Source organism: Dermacentor variabilis, chromosome 3 (genome assembly GCF_050947875.1).
Source record: "Dermacentor variabilis isolate Ectoservices chromosome 3, ASM5094787v1, whole genome shotgun sequence".
NCBI classification, from domain to species: domain Eukaryota; kingdom Metazoa; phylum Arthropoda; class Arachnida; order Ixodida; family Ixodidae; genus Dermacentor; species Dermacentor variabilis.
The window spans coordinates 52,334,481-52,357,793 of record NC_134570.1 but is presented as its reverse complement, the minus strand read 5'-3'; the positions used below and the strand labels follow the sequence as shown (position 1 = coordinate 52,357,793).

General features: G+C 48.2%; 1 protein-coding gene across 4 annotated transcripts in view; it reads left to right on the top strand.

Annotated features, from left to right (window-relative positions):
• The window catches only part of LOC142575598 (uncharacterized), a 311,632-nt gene that overhangs the window by 273,876 nt on the left and 14,443 nt on the right, over positions 1–23,313 (top strand). For 3 of the 4 annotated variants that reach the window (XM_075685080.1, XM_075685083.1, XM_075685081.1), the window contains exons 8-11: positions 16,500–16,882; positions 18,553–18,694; positions 20,193–20,378; positions 22,380–22,538. In XM_075685080.1, coding sequence (XP_075541195.1) covers positions 16,500–16,882; positions 18,553–18,694; positions 20,193–20,378; positions 22,380–22,538 — 870 coding nt within the window. The remainder of the gene's footprint in view (positions 1–16,499; positions 16,883–18,552; positions 18,695–20,192; positions 20,379–22,379; positions 22,539–23,313) is intronic. The other variant, XM_075685082.1, reaches the window with a different exon arrangement.

Sequence of the window (23,313 nt, the reverse complement as noted above, 5' to 3'; positions counted from 1 at the left end):
TATCGTTGCTTCTTTCTCGCTACACATTGAAACTGCTGGCGTCGTGCTGCGCTTCAACTTTCCTCGTTCTAGAAGCGTCACGTACTGCGTTCTCTGCTTCATCCGCTAATGCGCGGGAGGCATCAACCGATCGATCGAATCTCGGCGGAGCGGCCCGCTTTTCTGCAGCCTACGACCTTACATACTTTCCCTTTTCCTATACACTTTCGCGCCACATGACTTTTTTTGAGGCCTCGCTACCTTGTCCCCGACCTTGTTACTCGATGTTCGCTAAATATTGGCTTCTCTTCGCTGTAACGGGAAATTCCTTGTTCGGCGTTCTTGTATTCAGTCAGAGTCGTCTACAGCGCCCTGTACGCTGAAGCATCACCGTGTGTGCTTTTATCGTAAGCTGGGGAGGGCTATAATGACCATCAGGGCTGGAGAGATAGTTATCTTGTTTTTTTTTCTTTTTTTATCTTTAAGCCATTAGGTAACGTCTTAACATGGTCTTTCGCGTTCTTTAGCCTTTACGGCACGTCGAGATGGTGTCCTTTGCTGCCGTGTGACGTTCGTACGATTGCGTCACAGTGCCTTCCGGTTGACACGTTGTGCCTGTATGTCGCGAGTCGTCAATCGTCGGTGGAGCTTGAGCGATGAAATCTTCTGTCATAAACTTAATGATCACTGTCTCCGCTGTGCTATCACATTTTGATCAACAGCGCGTGGACGAACAAGTAAAGCCCCAAGCTGCAAAGGAAATGTTACCACAGAGGGACTTTTCTTCTTCAGGGACTTGTCTATATACATACCCTCGTCAACAACTCCATTTGTCAAAGTTTTGACTCCAGGCTGACGCTCCTCTTGTTTGTCCCCTCGTGAGCGATCGAAATGACCACGTTTATTTTAACCCTTTGTGAATGGTACCCATAGTACTTCGTCGGAATCATCCGTCAATTGACGTAGCAAGTAGAGGGGTTTCTGCGTAGGCATGTTATACGTCGCTTGTTCATTCCTTTTTCTTTCTTCAGTACGAGATGGTTCTTGCAGGCGCTAAGCTAACCGCTGACATGTCCAAGTGACGCTTGATATTTCTGTGCAACGAGATTCGTATGTTATTTTCTGGTCAATGTCTGGTTAATGTCATATATATATATATATATATATATATATATATATATATATAACAGTGATGCTGAATTCGACGAGTGACCGGATACACCTTGTCTGATGTTCCTGGCGTGCTCGCTCATCTACGATATCTAGTTCTTGGTAAGAAGTATCATGTTCACATTTATCATATAAACACACAAATTGCGCGTACTCAAACAGACACACTAGAAGCCTTATCGAGGCCTATAGATCTCCGCAAAAGCAGATGTGTAGCCTGTGAGCGGTGCCACTTATATCTTGCTCGAATTACTCAAAGGAAACGAGGGCATCAACTAAAACGTGTGTGCCAGTTCAAAATCAATAATTCGGCTCTCCGTCTCGGCAGGCTTTCGATCAGCGGCACAGATTGGTTCGATCGCGCCTTGTTTCGAAACGGCCCGTCCACGTTTGGCAACCCGATGTCGAAACGCGTGCGCCGCCGTCACAGTGCGAGCGCTTGGAACCAGGAATAGCGAAGACACGCACCCAGACGAAAAATAAAAAAAAAATTGGAAGCGAGACGGCCAGCCTAGAACTGCAAGTACAACGGGTATCCGCCTCGCAAAATACGCGAGGTTGTTTGTTGCGTTCAGAGATCTGCACGAACGCCTTTTCTTAAAACACGAGTCGACTGGCGCGCCGTAGAGAAGGAGACTGGTATGAGCGCCCGGAGTAACTGGGACACCACGGGGAAAGGTAGCAGCCACAGTAACAGCAGCAGCAGCAGCAGCAGCAGCAGCAACAGGCGGGCCTCGAGAGATTACGTCGCCGAAGCGGCTATAGCTAGACGCGACGAGAGGGAGTCAGTCCCACCGAGAAGGTTCACTCTGTTTCTCACTTTGCTCTCTTGATTATTTGTGGCCAAGTCGTTCCTACATCCTCTCTTTCTCCCTCTCTGTCTCTCCGAAAGCGTTCCTCTTAGATAACGCCAGGACGTTAGACGAGAGTCGGTGCTTTGGCAATAGAATGGCAGCATCATTCGCTGAGGATATGCCTTTATTTCTTCCTTCCTTTAACGTTTCTTTTCTACTTGTTCTTTTTCTTTCGAGGGACCGAGTCGCAAAGTTTCGTCTCGCGTACGCAACCACGTGGGCGACGAGAACTGGTTCGAAGGGTTCGACGGCGATGCCGCGCCTCAATATTGTTCCCAAAGGGATCGGTATTATAGGTCCCGTAAAAGAGGGGGGCACTCGTTGAAATTGCTGGCAGCAAGCAGACGGGTCGTCGTGCTATACTTACAGGGACGAAACACCGCTGCGGACAATGGCTTCATCTTCGGCACGCCGTCTTAACGACGTGATCACACTCTCGCTTGATCCAAGCGTGTAAACTACAACACTGCTTCGGCGATGATAATCGATCAACTCTGTCGGGAATATGGGGCACTTCCGAACGGCGCATTGCTATACACATATAGCTGTGCTAGATGCGGTTGCTCTGAAACTACAGCGCGCTTCGTCATAACGTTCTGACTTCCGAAAAACGTATGGGCTTTTCAGACGGCGGGCTAATCAAAGAAACCATCGGTTAGAGGCTCTGTATACCGGCGTTTGCTGGGTGCCTGTAGTACATTGAGGTGCTACAGGGCGTAAGAGATATGCGCGTACAGCACGTACCTATATAGCTCTCTTCAGAGTGTTTCAATCATGCCGAAGCTCTGCTTTAATTTTTTAGACACACTCGCGTGCCTTGTGGAAGGGAGGCGAGGTGGTTGACTGACGCGGCACCATTGAGCAACAAAATGAAACTCGCCGTGATCGATCGTATGCTAAAGAGCATCAGAAATGGCTAATGTGATTGAAAAAAAAAAAAAAAACGTCGATTGAAGTTTCTTGCTTTTGCTTGCAGCTATAGTGCGTGCCGAGATCTGACTTTGCTTTCGGGCTAAGAAGGTGGCGCTTTATGGTTAAGTGTTGTTTGCCACGGATCACGCGACACCCGGCAAACCCACAAGTTGTTGGCCACTCTATGCTTCCACGTTTTGAAACTTGAGGCTCATGGGAGAGTTTGATGATGACACGGGGTACGATTGAAGACCTGTGAAAAATACGCCGAAGTTGATGATGATCGGGCTGCCAAATCACGCGAGAGATGCAAGCAATTAGCTTGTGTCTCTTCGCGGAGCGCTCGTATAGTCGATCGATCACCTAAACACTGAGCCCGATGGCTCGTAACACAACGTTATACACGGGTATCCTCTTTCGCCTAGCGCAGTAGAACAAAGAACAAACGGCGATGTTTCACTTCGTCCGCAGCGCAGACCACACTGTTCCGAGCGCTCTCTCCCTTCCTGCTCCGCGTAGCAGTGTGAGACACGACACACGACTCGCGGGTCAAGGGTCGCAACACCCCACCCCCCTTCCTCCACCTCCTCCGTGTTTCGTCGTGTCGGCGCGCGCGAATCTCCTGTCGTCATTATTCTTACTCGCCCGCACCTGTCGGGCGTCGCTTCGTGACCCGCGCCGCGCGCCCGCGTTCAATGCGGCCAGGCTCGCATGGACGAATGCACAACGAAGCGGCGCGGCTGTCCCCCCCCCCTCCCACGAAGGTCTCGAACCCCCCGAGCGGTGAAGCGCTATAAGCAGACAGAGCCTACATTTCCCAATACCACACCACACCGTCAGCTGGCCAAACCTGAAAGCGGATTACGTCTCCTACGTATACGTGTATACGGCAAAGCGCGCGCGGCCGAGCACGAGTCATTCACACATGCCAGCACGTAGCCCTGCGATCTCGCCGTGTGGCTTTCCGCGGTGCTCATGACTGGGCCCCACTTGTCGAAGTCCCTCGCCCGCCGGCGTACCGGCTGGCACGCTTGCAAAGAGGTTCTAAATATATTTGACTGCCCGCGTCTCGAACCGGTAAGAAGAACGAGCGCGCCACGTTTGTGCATATGCTATGCGACGCGTCTTGGCGCGTCTTCGCGCGTTTAGACCACTGCCGCTTTCCCTCCTCTCGTACATTTCGTGGTTGTCGATAGCTGCTTGGTTGTGCGCCGGCGATCTCGTCTCTGAAAAGCGGGCGTGGTGACGCTGCAAAAATTGCAACAAGAACAGTACGACCTGCACGTCCACCGGAAGCATTGAAGCATTAACCGGTCAGTCGCCCAGATAAGCAAGGGACGTTCACAGCAACAGCGTAAAACGAACGCACGCACATCCAACGCACATGTTGGAATCCCATGCGAAACGAATCTTAATTAAAGCCTTTAGTTAAATGCCTTGCAGCGAACGGCTCGGTGCGGATAATTTAGTGATGACAGGCACAGAAAAGTACGACGTGTATCAAGCAACATTTAGGGACTCTGTAACTCGTGTGTCACAGTGGGACATACCCGTTCTTGAGGACCGGCGAAGAGCGGTCCAATGGCACGTAGCGAATGGCTAAATCGAGGAAAATAATGTGAATCAAAGAATCCGTTAGAATATAATTCGTCATTCCATTAACAGATCGGTGCGCTTTAGAGATGCCCGTGTGCGTAAATTATATGTGCAGGTTTTATGCAGGAAGCAGAGACGAGTGACATTGATATAAAATGAAAATGTAAAAGATCGACCATGCTAGGCACATTGACTTTGACACTAATACTCGATCTCTAATCCTGCCCCTTCCCCCTCCCCCCCCCCCCAAAGAAAAAAGCAAAGAACAGCCTCAAACACTGAATTTTTTTTATATATCGAATAGTAAGTTTCCTCTCTAAATTATGACCGAACCATATCTCATCAATTATCATTAAAGCGTGTATCTCTCTCTCAATCTCTCTTTGAAGAATGTCTTCTCTCTCTCTGTTTTTTTTTTCACTAACCGTCATGTTTTAACAAGTATACCTGCCCTCATCGTCTTGAACATACTTACTCTGCTGCCGACCTGTGCCTTTATTTTTTTTCTGTTCTTCTGCCCGCCTTCCATACTCGTGCTTTTCAGCCCCTTCGTCCCATTCCCCGCAGAGTAGCGGGTTGGCGAACGTGCGTTGGCTAGCCACTCTTTGTTTAAATCAGGGGCTTTCTCTCTGCAGAGAGAGAGATGTGAATGATGAAAGAGAAAGTCAAGTACAGATAGGCAAAATGCTTCACATTGATAAGTGTAGTAAAACTTGATTAGCTCAGGAAGGCTAGGTATATATTTTTATCCGCTCCGTTTCAAAAGTAATGTAGATCATCGTCATCATCATCATCATCATCATCATCATCATCGCAGATATACGCTTGTAGGCTACAGCACGCTATACATTCAGCAAATTTCTCCAGCTGGACAGTTCTTGACGAGAAGTGGCTGTAATGGATGCTCAACATCGCCAACTCTGTACACCAGCTGCTCAGCGAAATTTTTCGCTTTCGTCAGCCAACTCGAAACAAGGACCAGAAGACTGGTTGCTCCATTGTCGGCCTCTTTATCGCCTTCTATCATCCTCCGTTCTCTTCAATACGCAGCCAGATATCGTCCATATATATATATATATATATATATATATATATATATATATATATATATATATATATATATATATATATATATATATATTCCGATTGGCTGAGGCAAACTCCGGCGTTCGTTGCCCTGCACGCAGTTGTTATACAGAGTGGATGGAAGTTTGTTGCCCACTCACTGTCCATATGGATGGATGGATAGGTGGATACAACTTTATTGTACTTAGAATATATGCGCGCAAATTTGGCCGCTCGTGATGCGCTTCCTTCCACCGCCAATACGCTTACAAACGTGCGAACACGGTGCGTCTCCGAGGCACCGATAATTATTGCGAGCTTAAGCAGAATCTTGGTTTGAGCCGTAGTTGGTGTTGTCATACTTCAGGATCGATGGACGGCGCAAAACAGACAGGCATCGGTCTAGAAACGCATACGACATATGACGCCCGTCCTGTGGTATATGTATATGTATTGGATTGGATTGGATAAACCTTATTTATGCCTGCAGTTGGGCGCTCGCGCGCCCCGACGGGGGCCTACGTCATCCTCGAAGTTGCCGTTACTCGGCGGGGGTCTCCGCTCGCCGTTGCCGGCTCGCTGGGTCCGTGCTGGGTCCGGGCCGTGCGATTCTTGTTTTGCGCAGTTTTATTTTTCCTCCGAGCTGATGCAGGCAGCTGAGATCGTAGCTGCAGAGTCGAGAGAGTGCTGGTTCTAGTTCGGCTCTGTTGCTGTAAAATATGCTTTTGTGTGTGTCTGTGTGTTTTGAGCGCGTGTATCGGCAGAGCCGTGTAGTATTGCTTGGCGTAACTGTGGCGAGGAACGGACGAGAATTCTCGAGAATTAAACTGTAAATCTATCTTTGATGACGTCCAGTCAGCATTTCGCGCTCAACAGCGCGGAATGATTGCGCACTGCTCCGTAGCGACCGGGTGGTAGCGCCCCAGGGTTACTCCCGGTGAAGTGGCGATGAATCGCCGTCACACTCCGCAGCTGTCAGGGCAATCGCACTGACGCCGAGTGGCCGCTCTGGGGTTCCACTTGATTTGGAAGCCTTAAAAGGAAGCCTTCCGCGGTGCATAGCTGTAATTATTTTATTCTGCGTCCTCCTCCGCGCGGTTGTGTCAGTAAGATAGCCCTTGATAGCAGCGCGGCTACTCTGGCGTGTCCGAAGCAATTTCACGGTACAGGAAGCGCAAATGTATCGTGGAACACCCGGGGGCCCCCCTGCTCGCTTCTTCCTCGACTCTGCCTTTTACCAGGACGGCTCAGAGAGACGCCTGTACGTTCCATAGCTGCGCTATGAAATAGGTACTCTACAAACGTACGCACTCTATATCTATACGGGCCGGCGTGTTGGTTTTGTTCCTATAGAAGGGCTTGACCTACGCACCTTTCCGTCCATATAAATGCACTGTTGGAGAGGATCGGACAGAACTGCGGATCCGTATCTTAGGTCACTTCCTTTCAATGTATTTTTCTTTTTTTTTGAGTGCGAAGATGTTGTTGACGTAATAGTTCTGCGGAAGCCTGCAAGGTGGAGAGAAGTAATTAATAAAGGGAGAATGAGACATCCACCCAATCGTAGCAATTGCTACAAAGGAAACCCATACGGATTCCTCGGAAGACAAGCCCCGCAGTTGAAGAAAAATTCGTCCTGATCCGGGACTCGAGCCCAGGACTAACCGTTATTTGTTTGTTGCTGTTCTTGGTGTATTCCTGCTCTCCTCCAACCCTCGCCGCAGTCGTTCAGAGTTTATGTGGCTCTGCGACGAGTTTTAGCTGGGGCCCAACTACATATGCCGCCTATTCAAGTATATGTAAAACGCAGAAACTCTTTTGTGAGATAACCACTTGGCCGAATTTAAATAAATCTGTTGCATGTGAGAGAGAAGGCGTAGGGACTGTTGGAAGCGAAAATTCGATTTAGGGCCTGGATTTTTTTAATGAAAGCTTAAAAAAATTGCTAGGTTCGAAAAAAATAGAAGCACGAAGTTCACAAATTCATAGCTCTGCACATAAAACAGATATCAAAGTTATCTGAACTTCATTCATTAGGGCATCCAAAGCGGACAAATTTGATATGTCAATTTATATCATATACGTGAATATGTTGCATTGTTTACAAGGGCTTTGCAAAAGGTTTGCTGACAAATTAGTGGTCTATTTGGAAGCCATGTATAATATATCGATTTTATCCGCTCGGGGCCTCTCCTCAAATCCACGCATTAATCTTTCTTGTCCGCTTCAGATGTACTATCAGGTGCCATTTACAGAACTGTGATATCGCCCCTCGCGAGACGCGCGCAGGTAGACGAGATTGAGGGTGAAACTTTAACGTACTGACCCGTTCGGCTCCAGAAGTTTTCTGTGCCGGAATAAAGGCATGTCCGCGCTATAGAGGCAAACGTACTGTAACGGCGAACCGACCTCCAGTGCCGTAAACGTCTGTCGCGCGAGAAGTATTCAAAGCAGACGGCCAATCAACGACCGCGAAGATGCGCGCCTCCGCCAGCGGCGTCGCAAACACAGGCTGAGCTTCTGTTCAAAGCAAAAATAATTTCCGCTAGATAAAGTGATGCGCAAATAGTACATTTTATGAAAAACGACACCCACTGTCAAACGTTCAAAAACGAACGAGAGCTCCGATACTTGTCGAGCTCGGCTGCAGCGCACCGACGGCAGACGACCGGCTCGTCTGCGCTCGCATCGCAGCCGACGGCGCCGCTAATATATGTGCATTTTCTTCTTTGTGTATTGTTATTTGGAAGGGCGGCAACAAGTGCAAGAAAAATATTGCGGGTTGTAAGCGTCGGTGATTAATTTCGAAGCGCCGTCAGTTTTTAACTTTGAAGTGAACTGGAGAAGACATAGCGACGATACCGTCGCCACCGAGCAATGTGCTGCGGTGAGGCTGCCGTAGGTTCCAGAGTGACCGCTCTTCAATCGCATATTGGCCACTTCGCTGCACGGCTGACGCACAAAAGGGTCCCGGCGCCATCCTGTCTACGGCAAGCAACTCTCGCCGTTCGCGAGCAAAACCAACGTCGAACGGCGACCCGCGAACGGTCAGCGGCGAGCTGCCGTGCCGGTAACGTGGACGGGTCTTAAGAGTCACTTTTCCCACAATGAGGAGCGAGCTGACGCTGACGTCTGGTTAGAGCTTTAGAGCCAAGCGCAATTAGACGCGGTAAGCGAAATGACAGGCAGGGTCTCACGGTCCGATAATTGGCGCCACCTCTTGTGAAGACGGCAAGAGTCTCGGGTTTCTCGAGTCGCTCTTCTGTTTGACGATGGGAGAGAGGTTCTAGACTATGCACTACGACCTCATTGTAAATGTCAGTATACGACGCTAGAAGCCGCCGTTCGCAAAGTCAGGCCTTTGTTACCAGTTGAAAAGCCACAACGGAATATTTGCGTGTGTGTGTGTGTGTGTGTGTGTGTGTGTGTGTGTGTGTGTGTGTGTGTGTGTGTGTGTGTGTGTGTGTGTGTGCGTGTGTGTGTGTGTGTGCGTGTGTGCGTGTGTGCGTGTGTGCGTGTGTGCGTGTGTGTGTGTGTGTGTGTGTGTGTGTGCGTGTGTGCGTGTGTGCGTGTGTGCGTGTGTGTGTGCGTGTGTGCGTGTGTGTGTGTGTGTGTGTGTGTGTGTGTGTGTGTGTGTGTGTGTGTGTGTGTGTGTGTGTGTGTGTGTGTGTGTGTGTGTGTGTGTGTGTGTGTGTGTGTGTGTGTGTGTGTGTGTGTGTGTGTGTGTGTGTGAAGGGCAATCAAGTGACCTGCGGGAGACCTCCATTGTGAAAGGGGTTGTAGCATGTATTCCTTTCCGGACTTCGTACAGGGTCAGACCGCGCAGTTCACGAGACATGCCTGCAGTGAAACTGAAATGAGTGTTTTGTTTTGTATAAGAGCAAAGAGAGAGAGAGAGAAAGACAGAGAGAGTGAGAGAGAGTTTAGATTGAAGCGTTGTGGTTGGAAACTTCGTTCATCATGTATATGTGTCACGGGAGAAGACGCGAGCGTGGTTTTGCTTTGCTTTGCTTTAACCTTGCCTGTTTTCGGCAGTCATGCTGTTTGGCACAGTAACCAGGACGTTGCTGACGGGACGACGATCTATGCAGTCAAGCATAAGATGGAAGTCAGTAAAATTGAGTTAGGTCGGTGGATTTAACGTTACGAAGCTGGAAAGTTGGTAATAAGATACGGGGGCTCCGGCGGTTCTCGATCGTACGCCCAAAGGCTTTACATTCCCCCGCCACTGAAGTGCGGCAGGCAATTTAACCAGTAACGTCCCGCTAAGCAACACAACGCCACGAGTAGGGAAACACAGCGGAGGTCCTCAAGAATCTCGGAAGGAGAAATTATTCACCCGTAGGGACCCACAGAGCAGTAACATATACGTATATATATATATATATATATATATATATATATATATATATATATATATATATATATATATATATATATATATACAGCTGTTTTCAATGATTACAACGTATAACGCGCCTTATTCGACATGTATGAATAGAACAGTAAATGGTGTTCCCCTGAGCACACTGACAACTGTCAATTGTAGAAAGTGTGGTTTGATATAATGCTAACAGAGCGCGCTGCAAACATCTTACGGTCAGTAAATAGGTCAGAAAAGGTTTTTCGCAGGGGCTCGTAAGAGTTCCGAAACATTTTATTTTCGCGCGATAAGTGATCGCATGGCGTTTGCTGGTACAATTTCAGCCGCATTCACGTGGTTTGCAGTCTTAGAAGCCTGCGTTACAAAGCCACAGGGCCTTGCAAAGCCGTTGGAATTCCGGAATTTTATTCTTGTCGCTATTCTGTATCGCCGCCCTCTTATTTGGAGATGGTTTTGCACGCAGCAGTATTATGAGGCTGTAACTTCCGGTCCCGTGTCCTGTTCCAACTACTATGCCAAAAAAAAGTACTTTCGTGTTTGCTCAACGCACGAGACTCCCATTCCTGCGTTTTCAAACGAAATGAACGCGTATCATGCTTCAAGCAGAAATATATATATATATATATATATATATGATTGATTCATGAACGAGAAGAAGGGTATTCGAGATGCCTACGATTTTGGCTAGTCATAACCATATGAACTTAGCAGATAATGAACCCAAGGAAAGCACAGGGCAGTATTTTTAGTTTCCTTTTTTTTAATTGAAGTGTATATAGAAATGATAAGCTAAAGAGAAGTGAGAGTGAACTTGGGTTTTAAGGCAACACTCGTGCTATGAGAGGCGCCTCATAGTGAAGGTCTCCGGATTAATTTTGACTTTAATAGTCAATTCTGCGAGAAGATACCGAAAGCTTTCTATAGTGTCTCTGTTTTGTGGACAGCGAAATGGTCCTGGGTCACGTTTTTTCCCTTACATGAGAATGTCGTATGTGTCGTATAGTCGTATGTGAAGTCGTATAGAAAGATGTCTTGGATTTCTTCGTTCAGTTTTCGAGCTGCAACTGAGCTCGGTAAGGATGCGAATACGCAAAATAACTTTACTATCTCCTTGTGTTCGTATTCTATATTGTAGGCCCGAGCCGCCGGGAGGGTATTTTTTGCTTTAAAGTGAACCACTTAATGCTCCTGCTCACGTACGGCCTCTCGGCAAGCTGCTTCTTATGTTGTTTCTTCGTTGTATTAAGGATCCGTGCTACGCAATTACTCTGTCGTATCACGACTTCTTGAAATGTATTTCTGGTATGTACTTCTTCCTCATTTAGCCGTACCGGCTAGAAAAAAAAAGGATCCTCATAATTTATAAGCGACCCTTCGAGTTTATTTAGCAAGGAATTCGAACGTAGCAAGTGCGCTCAAGCAAAATAAATTTTCGTTAAAACTTCTGATCGCTGTGGCTTACATTTACATTACGGCAAGTTTTACACTACAGGAAGTGCTTATTTCTTTAATCGCGTGGCTTTTGCCACTTCAGTCACTAATGCGCCTCAACCTTCCCAACTTATCGTGATTACGCTCGCAATTTAGCTATAATCGTGCTCTTCTCAGTGTTTTAACAAAGTTTTTCTCGCAGAGCTTGTCTAGCCCTTTCCTCCGCCAATATGTATGCAACCCTTCTGGCGCTTGCTTTACCAAAACCCAGCCATGAATGCAAGAACTCGTAATACCTGAATTCGGCAGCACGTTTTTTTTTTCGTACGGTCTTTAGTACCGCTCCACATGCACAACAAAACGCAGTTTCTTCCTTAAAGGTTCTTGGCGTTTACCGAAGCCTCAGGGCTATCACGGCGCGGACTCACTTTCTGGATGTACGCCGGAGGCCTTCTTTATTTCGTGCTAGGACCTTGAAAAAAAAAAAAAAGAAAACCTGCACGAGAAATTCCGAAAGCAAAAGTCGATGTCTATCGCTTTCCTGGCTGCTAAAGTGCGGAACGAGACGAGAGAGAGAGAGAGAGAGACGAAGGCATCGAGGAAGACGACCACCGGCTGTCCCGCGGCCAGTCACTTTTTTTTATCATTATTCCAAATGAGACAGAAACGCGAGTAGGGAAACGATGTCGCCGTGTACGCAAACTTCGCGGAGAGAGCCGGGGGGTGGTACCTGAGACCTACACCCCGTTACCGCGGTCCTCCCTTCTAAGCTTCACTTGTTCCGCGACTTCTCCGCTCTCTTATAGCAGCTTCCTAGCCGACATTCGTGTTTGGTTTATTAGGCATCTCCTCCCCCCCCCCCGTCCCACCCCCCTCGTTCGCGAGACACCCCTCTTGCCGTCCGCATTATCCTTTCGTCCTCTCGGCTGCTGGTGGGACCGCGCGTACACTCCATTATTTGCCTTGCCTGGCTCACTTAGCTCCGCCATCCTCCTCTACCTCATTCTACACGGAACGTGCGTGCGCTTCCCCGCCAAACGCGGGCGCTTGAAACGGCGCTGGTGCGCGCTTCGGTCGCCCCTTTTTCGTCTCCGTATCGGCTTTGATCATCGGAGCGACTTGCTGCGTCGTCTCTCCTTTTCTTTTTTTCTTTCTTTTTCTTCGCCCGCTCGCCTCGCCGAGGGCTTTCCTTTCCCGCCATCTCGATCTCGCCGCCGCCGCCTCCGACAACGACGACGACCAAGACACTTGCGTGGCTTCGCGTTCGGTTAGCCAGCTAGCTGTACGCGCGGCGGCGTTTTCTTCGGACGCAGCCGGTCGCCGTAGTGGCAGGTGTGTGCAACGTGGTATTGTGATACAACGTCGAAGTTGTACTTCGTCGAGGATTGAAGACTGCGTCTTCAGGTAATTTACCCTCTTTCACATTTAGCGCGATTCAGCTTAAGCGATTTTTGCTTCTCAAGTTGTCGGTTGGAGTTCGATCGTGTCGTATCGGAGAATTTCTCGCTTATGTCCCTGTACTTCCGTAACTCACGGGTTACTCCGCAGCTCGTCGTTCGGAATGTCGTTCCGGGACGAAAGATGCACCACATACTAACGAAGGCGCCTGATCTGGTTGGTATACAGTTGAAATTGGTTAATTCGTCATCACTCAAAAAGACCCTCAAAAAAAAAAAAAAGAAAGGAATCGAACGTATTAGAAAAATCGTTCCGAATGGTGCGCGCTGTTTTAAACCCTTTCTTTTATTTCCAGATTTGCGTTACCTGCATTCATTTAGCCCAGTTCCTTGGACCCACAACAAATTTAGTCCGAGTGTACTATCAATATTCGGACTGTGGCATGCATAGATGTCGTGTTAAAAAAAAAATAGTGATTTTTGATTCATTCTGTGACGTAGATGACAAAGGATTTCGCTTGCCGAGTCTGCGTGCAGCTCTAGTTTATTTGAGAGACAAACTGCAGCTGAAAACTGCAGCTTTGAGGTACGGCTCGCCTGTCCTATCCTTTCCGTCCTGCTTCTCCAGATTATGGTGTGATGCAATATCATCCATCATCGTACTAAAGCCTTCTGACACTACTGTCATGTATGCTCGCTTTGCATACCCTTCATTCACGGTGTACACGTTTGTGTACACTGCTTACTCTTGCTAGTTGTGTCGAGTCATGGCAAAAAGGAAATCTAGTACATTGAGCCGCGTCGGGTAAATTTAACCCTATGCGTATTCATTATGACCTGGTTTCATTTTATTGTGTTGAGCATCGCTGTCTACGACTACATTGGCGAAGGCTCGGTCGTATTGACGCAGTGTTCCACGTGCGGCGTTCCGCTGGCAACGGAGGAATAATCATTTGTTCTCTTACCAGTAACTAAGACGTTCGTTTTGCTTTGAGTCTGGAATTCATTTATGTATATGAACACACACACACACACACACACACACACACACACACACACACACACACACACACACACACACACACACACACACACACACACACACACACACACACACACACACACACGCACATGCACACGCACGCACATGCACACGCACGCACATGCACACGCACGCACACACACACACACACACACACACACGCACACACACACACACACGCACACACACACACACACACGAACGCACAGAGAATACTATCGGCACTCACAAATCATCATCCTACTCGTACCACTTTGGTTTTCTTTCAAGGCAGTCGGCGCCACATCGAATAAATTTATGTAAATTTGGCACATTTATGGACAGTTCATCATGATGCGTGACTGAAGGATTATCACAGAGCATTGACAACAGAACCTGTATTCTGTCGAATTGTAGTCTTTAACATTTTCTAGCACTTAGCACATTCGCCCTCAATTACACATATTACTGCTATAAATAGCATTCAGTTCTGCGTTCTTATCACTTGTCGTTTCTGCTCCTTTTATGCATCTCCTCGAGGTATTGCTTCCTTTTTACGATCTGATTGCAGGGCTTGTTTCATTTTCCTCTTGTGAATGGCAGCAATTTTACATCTCCACACCGCTCTCTGTTTATCCGGGCGAGTCGTCAGCGCTGGCCGTCTGTGCAAAGGAATTGCTCGAACTCAGTAGTAAACGGACCACCGGCGAGGCGCGCTTGTCTCTGTGAGAGTGCACGTCCATTATTGAAGCCCAGTGAGTTGACTTATATCCTACTTTATGTTTCTGCAAGTGCTTCGCTGCCTAAAAAGCTACTCTGAAGTCCACTTCACGTTTGCGTAGTAGCGCGTTCCAGCACTACCTTGTGCGTAGACTTTGAAGAAGCGCTGCTAGTGCTTAGCTCCGTATGAAGGCGCGCTTAGTGTTGGTCAGGCACAGTAGCCTGAACCAAACTCTGTAGCTTACCCTTTACCGTGCGCGCTTGGGCTCGTTACCGTGTCTGCTGTGTACGTCTGTATAATGTATGAGTATACGACTTCATGCATCACCGTTCTCATCTGGGTTAACGTGCTGGACGTAGGAGAAAAGAAAAGACGTTCGACATCCATTCAATAATGACTATCCCTACGTTGACGTCCACCTGATCACAATGTGCCTGTATCCCACGTCCCTTTAGTCTAACTTTAGTCGCCAACTTTAGTCCATTCAGTCTAACTTTAGAAGTTTCTTGGTGACTCAGTCTGTGACTTGTACATCCACCACGGTTCTTCTGCAGGGTGCGCGATGTCGCGAGGTTTGGTTGCCGGCCCTAGAAGTCGCATTCCAGTGGTGGCAGTTTTGGAAACGCCTTCGTGTATACTTAGGCTTAGATGCACGTTAAACAACCCGAGGTGGTCTATGTTATTACCGAGACACCCAGTGCTGCCATTTTTTTTAGCCAATGTGTTGCTTTGGGGCATTCAGTGCCTCAATAGACAAGAAGAAGCGTGTTCTCATCGCATCAAACCTAACGTGGCTTGCACGAACTACCTTAAGGTTCCTTGAGCTTACAACGTGCTTCATGTGGGTGCTGCCGCTTCATGTCAGAGAGGCATTCTTTCAAGTCTGCAATATTCTCGCGTAACGCAACTCCAGGTGAGAGCTGCTGGACATTGCCCCTAGGGGAGCGCCAGACGTGCGTTGGTTGATACGAAGACGCCGTTGATTTCTTTTTTCAAAGTATACACTCGTTAACGAAACTTTGTGAGTATCTTTCTTCTGTATGTGTGTGTGTGCCGGTGTATCTGCTGCTTGTGTGTTTATGTGTTGACTGTGCGTACCATAGTTATCATCCAGGACATCGTTTAGCATGCCAAGTGATCAGCCAGGCCAACAATCTCCAGCTTCAGATTAAAGTCAGGCTCAGCGCAGCTCTCTTTCTCTCTCTCTGCTGTGTCGCAGCCACGTAGGGTCTGCGCAATCTCGATCATGGCGGCACGTCATCGTCGTGTACGCACTGTGAAGCTCCTTGCGACATTGGCCATTATTCGCTAGAGTGTGCCGAATTTGACAAACTGCGTTTTTTATAGGTGGACTCAGTGCGCACACAATGGCCCCGCACGAAAGTTCGAGTGACGTTTCGTTTCCGCGGGTGCATTGGATGCTTTGGAGGCAGGCGTTTCACTTCCTCCTCAACTTCTTGAACGCTGCAGGACTGTACGAACGCTTGTGACAATGCGCGCGTGAACATTCACCTGCTGGTGCGCGCACGATGAGTCTCCTTGTTCCTTGTTATCTTTCTTTCCGTCTTCCTCATTCCCACGTGTAGGGTAGCCAACCGGGAGCCGGTTAACTTCCTTGCCTTTCCTTCTTGGTCTCTCTCAAAATTCCTTAAGCGATACAGCGTTCGGTATATGACTGGTGAGCCGTGTGGGCGAGCTAACAGGCGAGAGCTGTAAGAACGGCTTGCATCCTATACTGCGCCCGCACCGAACTCCTTCCTCGCCGCCGGATTTTCCCTTACATATTATCACCGCCGTCAGACCCTGCCGCATTCGACAAGTGGCGCTCGGACGGAACAGATGCCGAAGGCTTTTGCAGCGCTACAGGTCGGCCTGCAGTTAGAGCACTCTCAATCGCCCCACAGTGTAAATTTCATTGTGGCTAATGCACTGCCATCTCAACAAAACTTTTTCCCACTCCCCCGTGCAGCTCCCGAGCGACGTCGCTCCTCGGACGAGTTCGTGCTGGTGTCTTCGTCGTCCTCGTCGTCGGACGCCGCGTCGGCGGGCGCCAGTTCCACCGAGGACGAGAAGCCGAGCTTCCTCAACGTCCAGCTGCGTCACGTGGAGAAGGCCCCGCCGCTCAACGTGGTTTTCCAGACGCGCGGAGGCGGCGGGGTCGGCGGCGGGGTCGGCGGCGTTGCCGCGGAGCCTGCGCCCGTCCCCCGCTGCGCGTCGCCCACGCTGACGTGGAAGAGCCACCGCGAGGACAACGTGGCCGCCACCACGCCGTCGCCCACGAGGCTGGACAGACACTCCGCCGCGTCGGCCAGGTCTGAAAGAGCGGCCACCGCGGGCGCCGGCCGGACCAGAGTGCGTGCAGACGTTTCTGTCGTGAAATTTGCAAGTGCTTAGCTGAAGTTATAAAGTGGAAGCTGCACGTGATATTGGCAAGTGCTTGGCCATATTAAGGGGCATTTATTTATTTCATTATTTATTTATTTATTTATTTATTTATTTATTTATTTATTTATTTATTTATTCATTTATATATAGTTCCAGCGGCAAGCACTAGTGCTGTGCCTACAGTAGCAAAGGTATCATTGCTCCGCTTGATCCGCATGGATGGACTTGGTCGTCATGTGCGCGTTGACGACTATATTTCATCTGGAGGCCTGAGTGCGTACACTTGATACTTGAGTGCGTATCGGTGTTTTTTTTTTTTTTGTCGTGGAAGTTTTTAGTGGGAGTGGTAGTCGAACGTAGAAGCTGCAAATGAAATTTTCTTACAAGTAGATGTTGCAACTTATTTGAAACTATTTAGCAAAGGAGTTTTCGTAAATTACTCCCCTTGAATCCTATAATGCGGCTCGGTCGCTATGGTGTCTGGTGCCAAAAACCGTTGAAATGCTTCAAAATGCTTCAAATGCAAGTTGTTTTTGCATCCACTCTCATTTCCATTAATTTTTAGTTTCATTATTTCATTTATTAAGCCAAGTAATTTACCCTATGTTGTCCTTTGTCTCATTGTTTGTTGGCTTCCTATGACTAATAAAAATCGGGCCCCTCGGTTAAGCCCCTTTCTTCTCAATATTCCCGAGTACATTAGGCAACGACAAGGGAACGGTGACCGCGGCAGCTTTGTTGACAGCCATTGTGCTATTGTATCACAGAAGTAAAGGAAAATGTGCGAGTTGGTAAGTATTCATCGTTCGAAGAGGTTGACCTAGAAAGCACTAACACTAGATGAGTTAAAAGAAGAACATAAACTCCGACTATTCGCTACCTTTAAGCTACTAAACGGCATGTCTGTTGTGCTGTTCGTTCCTCTAGGGTCTGTTTCTTTTACGCCTACATTTTCAAACCACGAATTCTTGTCTGTTGTGCAATTAAGCAGTGATCATGAATTTGAATCAACTATAACCGACCGCGCAATCCTGCTGCTTGAAAAGGGCCTTTGTCGCTAGGATTTTCTATTATCATGAAATAGACCTCGAAGTGGTCACTGCTGGCTTGTAGTGGCACTTGGATGCACCCCGCGAACAAGGCGATTCTCACAAGGCGATTCTCACGCTAGAGTGGTGCGCACGGACAGACTTTATAATCAGGATATACAAATTAGTATTAGCGAAGGACGCTGTCCGGTGAGAAGCAGTCCTTACGAAGGAATAGCTTTGTGCAGTCGGCCCTATAGATATTCATGTTACGCTACGCTTGACGGTTCACTTTCCGAGACAAACACACTCCTGACAAGTGTACCGTACCTCCATAAGACCAGTGCTGCCGTTCAGCCTTGTTGGTGTGACGAAGTAAGGATGTAAAGCGCTGGTGCAGACGAGGACAATGGACGAGGACACGACACGAACGCTTGCGTCCTCCTCTATCGTCCTCGTCTGTTCCAGTGCTTTACATCGTTACTCCACAAGACACTAGCGTTTGAACACAAGAGCGGTTGTTCGAGTTCTGTGTCGGTCTGTTCACTTTCGCTCTGTTTCGCTGACGGCGAGGGCATCAACTCCGTGATGTCTTCTTCCCAACGCCAGACCGTGTCGGAATCGCTGGGTGTAGCCGAGTACCTGACGCCGAAGCGCGTGGAACTCATCGAAGCTCCGGCGCCTGCCGCCAAGAAGGACGCCGGTGGCCATGCACGTGGGAGCCCGACCCGGACCGCTCTTTCCGATCACAGTGAGTGCTTCGCGCCTTCCACAAGAGGTTTTCGCACCTTGTACCCACGAAATATGGCTGCAGTCTAAGGCGCATGGCCACAGAGTTGGCAGACGACAGAGACAATGCGTGCATTTTCACGTTTCCCAGGTGACACGGGCCTGGACTCACGCCGGTGATACCAGTTGTGTAATGTCTCCTTGACTTCGTTCCTCGCATTATCATCCCCCATTGTGACCCTTTTTCTTCCCCTCTTCCCCTTCCCTTACGTAGAGTAGCAGGCCAGATGTTGCAATATCCGGCCGACCTCTCTACATTTTCCAATCATTAAAAATACTCCTCCTTAACGAGTTGAATTCGCGCACAGTCTAACTCCCGCATGCCGAACAGGCGTATGGCATTGGGACGTCAGAGTACGCCAACCAGAAGACCGATTGTAATTGAATCAGAAAATGACGCGTATTTAGTCATACGTACTACACACTGGGCTGCCGAACTGGCCTGGAAATTGAAACCTAAAAGGTGATGCACGTTTATATGCACTCTTCCCCAGTGGTCTCTCTTCTCGGTTTTTTTTCGGTATCTCTGGTATCAGCTCAGCCTTGGCGCGACGCAATTTCTTGCCATACTCGCAGCTGCACACACGTCGCGGATCTCGCGCAAGATTCTGGGTACGTATTTACAACGCTCTTACTCTTAAAGGAGATTCGTAAGAGCAGGTGCCAGCCATTTGTGGTGTCGGACATATCATTATCGAAGACGACATGCCAGTGGCAAACAGCATTTACGAACAAACAGCTCTGTGCATTCAGCGCGCCAACAGTTTAATTAGGTATGTCACATTTAGGCTACGCATGCGAGCAGGTTGCTCGCATTAAAATTCTTTTACTTTGTCGAGAATTGTTTCTGATTAACGCATTTGACTGAAAAAAGAACTACGTGTTTCCCCATGTCACTGATAACCCGAACCGCATTGCACAGTGACGTTTAAGGGAAGACTTATCTTGGGCTCGGTTTATGCATTTATTCGTTCAGTTATATGACTTAATTAATTATGTCATCTCAAGGAATACATTGCAGGGGAGCTACTTAGCACACTCATTGGCTTGGGGCTGTTCAGTTTGTCTCTGTGTTTTTTTGTCGTTGTAGCTGTTGAACGACGTGCAGCGGAAAGCGCACGCACCAAACTGAACACGTCATCCCATCACTGCACGTTGTCTTTTGACCGGCGAAGCACGTCGCGCAGGATTTGCTTTCGGCTTCACCCCTAACGGCCGCACGCAGTATACACACACTTCTGACGATCGAGAAGAATTGCTTGTTGCATTAGCGCGGCGCGCAAAACCAGGCATTGACACGTCGCTCACAGCCACCCTGTTGGATACGACAGGATGTTTACAGCCGCGCCACGCTCACTGTCTGCGTCATCCAAGCCGATACAGCGGTGCCTTCGATCGCTTTCCCACGTCGTTGTTGAACTGGTGCGTAAGTTTGTATTCGTTCGCTCGCTTCCGCGCAGTTCCGCGAGGTGGCGTCAGGGGCGGTCCCCCGCTGCGACGGAGCTCGAGCGTCCAGATGCGCAGCCGCGATGCCATGTCGGCGGGTCGGGCCTCACCCTGGGACGCGATGGACTCGGCCGTCACGCCGTCGTGGATCCTCGAGGCAGAGCGAAAGAAGAAGAGCGGCATAGACTGGGCTCGCCTAGGTGAGACAAGAAGGTGCTCGCTTGTTGCTGGCGGCATTGTAGACGGCGCCCCTTGCTGTATACTGTCCTTTCATGTTGCTCGAGGGAGACTGCCGATGCGAGCAATGTGAAAGAACGAATCTAAACCTGCATTAGAGAGTCTATAAGTGGCCGAACCACTGTGGAGATAGCAGCTACCTATCGCGCGAATGCACTCAAGGGCAGAAACACGGAAAAATATGGATTTATGCGGAACACGAAATTGTTCCTCAAGACTCGGCGTTCATCTGGAAAAGAAGTAAAGAGAAAAAGGAAGAGGTGTCCGAAGGCAGGCTGCTTCATACGCATTTGCACCAGATCAGTTGACTTTTCACGGTACTGCGTATGCATCGCGCGGGCTGATGTAGGTGCACAATGATAGTGCGTAACTATGTTCTGTGTGTATCGGTAAAAGGGGTCGTTGCCTCGTCAGACAATTTAGCCTTTGAAATCCTCTTGAACTTTGTCTAAGGAACCAAATAAACGAAGCGAAATTAAGTTCGAATCGATATTTCGTGTATTATCGTTTGCTTGGAATTTAATTCGTGTTCCTTCTCATGTCGCTCACACGGGCTCAAGAGTGGCATACACTGGACTCGGTTGGGTTAGATAAGTTAGCCGTTTCTTGTTGGCAATACTGGACAGTGCAGATTAGTTATAATTCGCGGAGATCAGTATGAAAGGAAACATTCAAATTTGCATTGGTTAGGCCATAATGTCTGAACATCTATGCATGTCGTAACTAGCAGCGCATGATAGACACCCAAGTAGGGAAATATTTACCCGCAGGGATCTGCGCACAACACGAAAGCGTTGCCCAAGATTTCATGTTTAGCGGAGATAAGAGAGATTGAAAAGGTGGAAGGAAATGTATTCTGTGGGAAAAGCTGCTTGATACAAACTCGCATGTCTGGTTCGGATCGACACATCGTCAATAACCGCCACTTCAAAGCGGAGTTTGCATTCCCTTTCAGATTGCTAATGCGTGCATTCGACTGTCCTTACCCTCAATTCGTTGTACGTTAGGTTTCTAGTACAGTTCATTAAACGCCGTCTCGTCATGCAAGAACTTGTCTATATATGATTCGCACCATGTTCCTCCTGCAATTATTACATGCTTTCTTTCCTTGCTCTTTTAGGGCGCAGAAGTAAGCGTGAACGTTGGCCTGTACAACATTGTTTTAGTTTACATAAGTACACAGGAGCTTATTTTTGTGCAGTGTTTGTGAATATAGCTCAATTCGTTGTCCACTGCGTCCGCATAATGAGAGCCGTGAAGAGAACAGTGAAGTTCTCTAAGTTTTCATCGCAGTATAGCCTTTACGTGAGGATGAAAAATGAACTGGATCTTGTTTGACACAATCGGCGTCAGTAGACAAGCGCAGCTTCTAATCCGCAGGCCTTGTCGAAAGTTTTACGAGACACCCCCCGTGCGACAGTATCCATTACCAGTACCAGCTGTACGGGCGCGCCATTTCATGGGCCTGTGCAACAAAGGGATCAACGATACGGATAAGCACATTCGCTACTTGGTAGTAACTCAAGGTGTGGAAACATTCAAAAGTTTTACCACGCGCGTCCCTCCGGAATAAATGCGTGTTTCACTGAGAAATAACAAATTTCAGTAATAAGTGACCGAGATTCTCACCACAATAGGCACCATGCCAAGGGGGGCAAATCGGGGAATATATTTTATTTTATTTTTATTTATTATATGCGAAAGCCTGTTCGCAGCCTTGCAAGTAGCTGGGAGTGCTTTCCACGAAGTTTAGCACAGCGCTTACTTCGAACGCCTGTAAGCTTGAGCCTTTAACCTAACGCAAGGGCGTCAGGTCAAAGTAAGTTGAAATGTCACGGCAAAAAGCGTACGACCGAATCCGCTGTTCTTATTTTTTTTTCGAGTTGAAAACAGTTGCAGTATCAACAACAAGAGAACATTTCTCCAACAGAGTTGTCTTGCTCTTTCTTTTCGGCCGGCCGCAGACAAGTCTCTGTCCCAGTCCGGTGGCAAGCGGGCGACAAACCTGTCCAGCGAATGTCTTCACCAGCCGACTTCGGCCACCGAAGTAGTGCCTGACTGGCTGAAGGAGATTCGAAGGAAGAAACAGGAGGACGCCTCCATCAGGCTCTCGAGGAGTTCAGGTACGTAAATCACACAAAAGAGAAAAGAAGAAAACTTACATTCGTATGTTCGCAAGAAGCTTTGTTTATGCATGCACCTCCATTTTTCTAATTACGTAGAGAATCCTCTGAAGTTCCTCCGCCAGGATAAGATCCCCCTGAGCAGAATATTCCTGAGATTCCTGAGGCCCTCTTGGTACCTTAAGTTCATTGTGTGCGAGCTATGTATTGCCACACATATATGTTAGTTTTGGGGCCGGAATATTACAATTGTTTATTTTTTCGTATTTCAAACTTTTAGCTTTGTACGTGATAACAAGCCTCTTATCTGTAAGGATATCGTCGTCTGAACAACCACCATTTCGAGGTCGAACGAGCTGGTTGAGTTGACATTTCTGCAGTTCAATTCTTCTGCGTAGTGAGTATCGGATCACGGCGAAAGCAAGGTGCCAGTGACCTGCACCACATGGATCCAACTCCTCCAGGACTTTCGCCTAACAAAAATAATGTGGGTGTTTGGTTCATATCCCTAGGAACTGTCCTCGTTCATACCTTGTAGTGCCAAATGAGTCTACAGGCCAGTAGCGCAGTCTCGTGTCATTATTTTACACAGTGCTTAAGTGTTGTAGAAGCTAGCGTCGGTAGAAATAATTCCAAGGCTTTAGGCAGCTATGAAATTGACTGTGTCACGTTTAATGTAGCCTCCATATTGTTCTCGAAACACAGCAGATATTGTAGAGTCTGAAACTCACCGACTCCCTTTTTAGCACGGACTCGTATCGTTTGGCATGTAAAA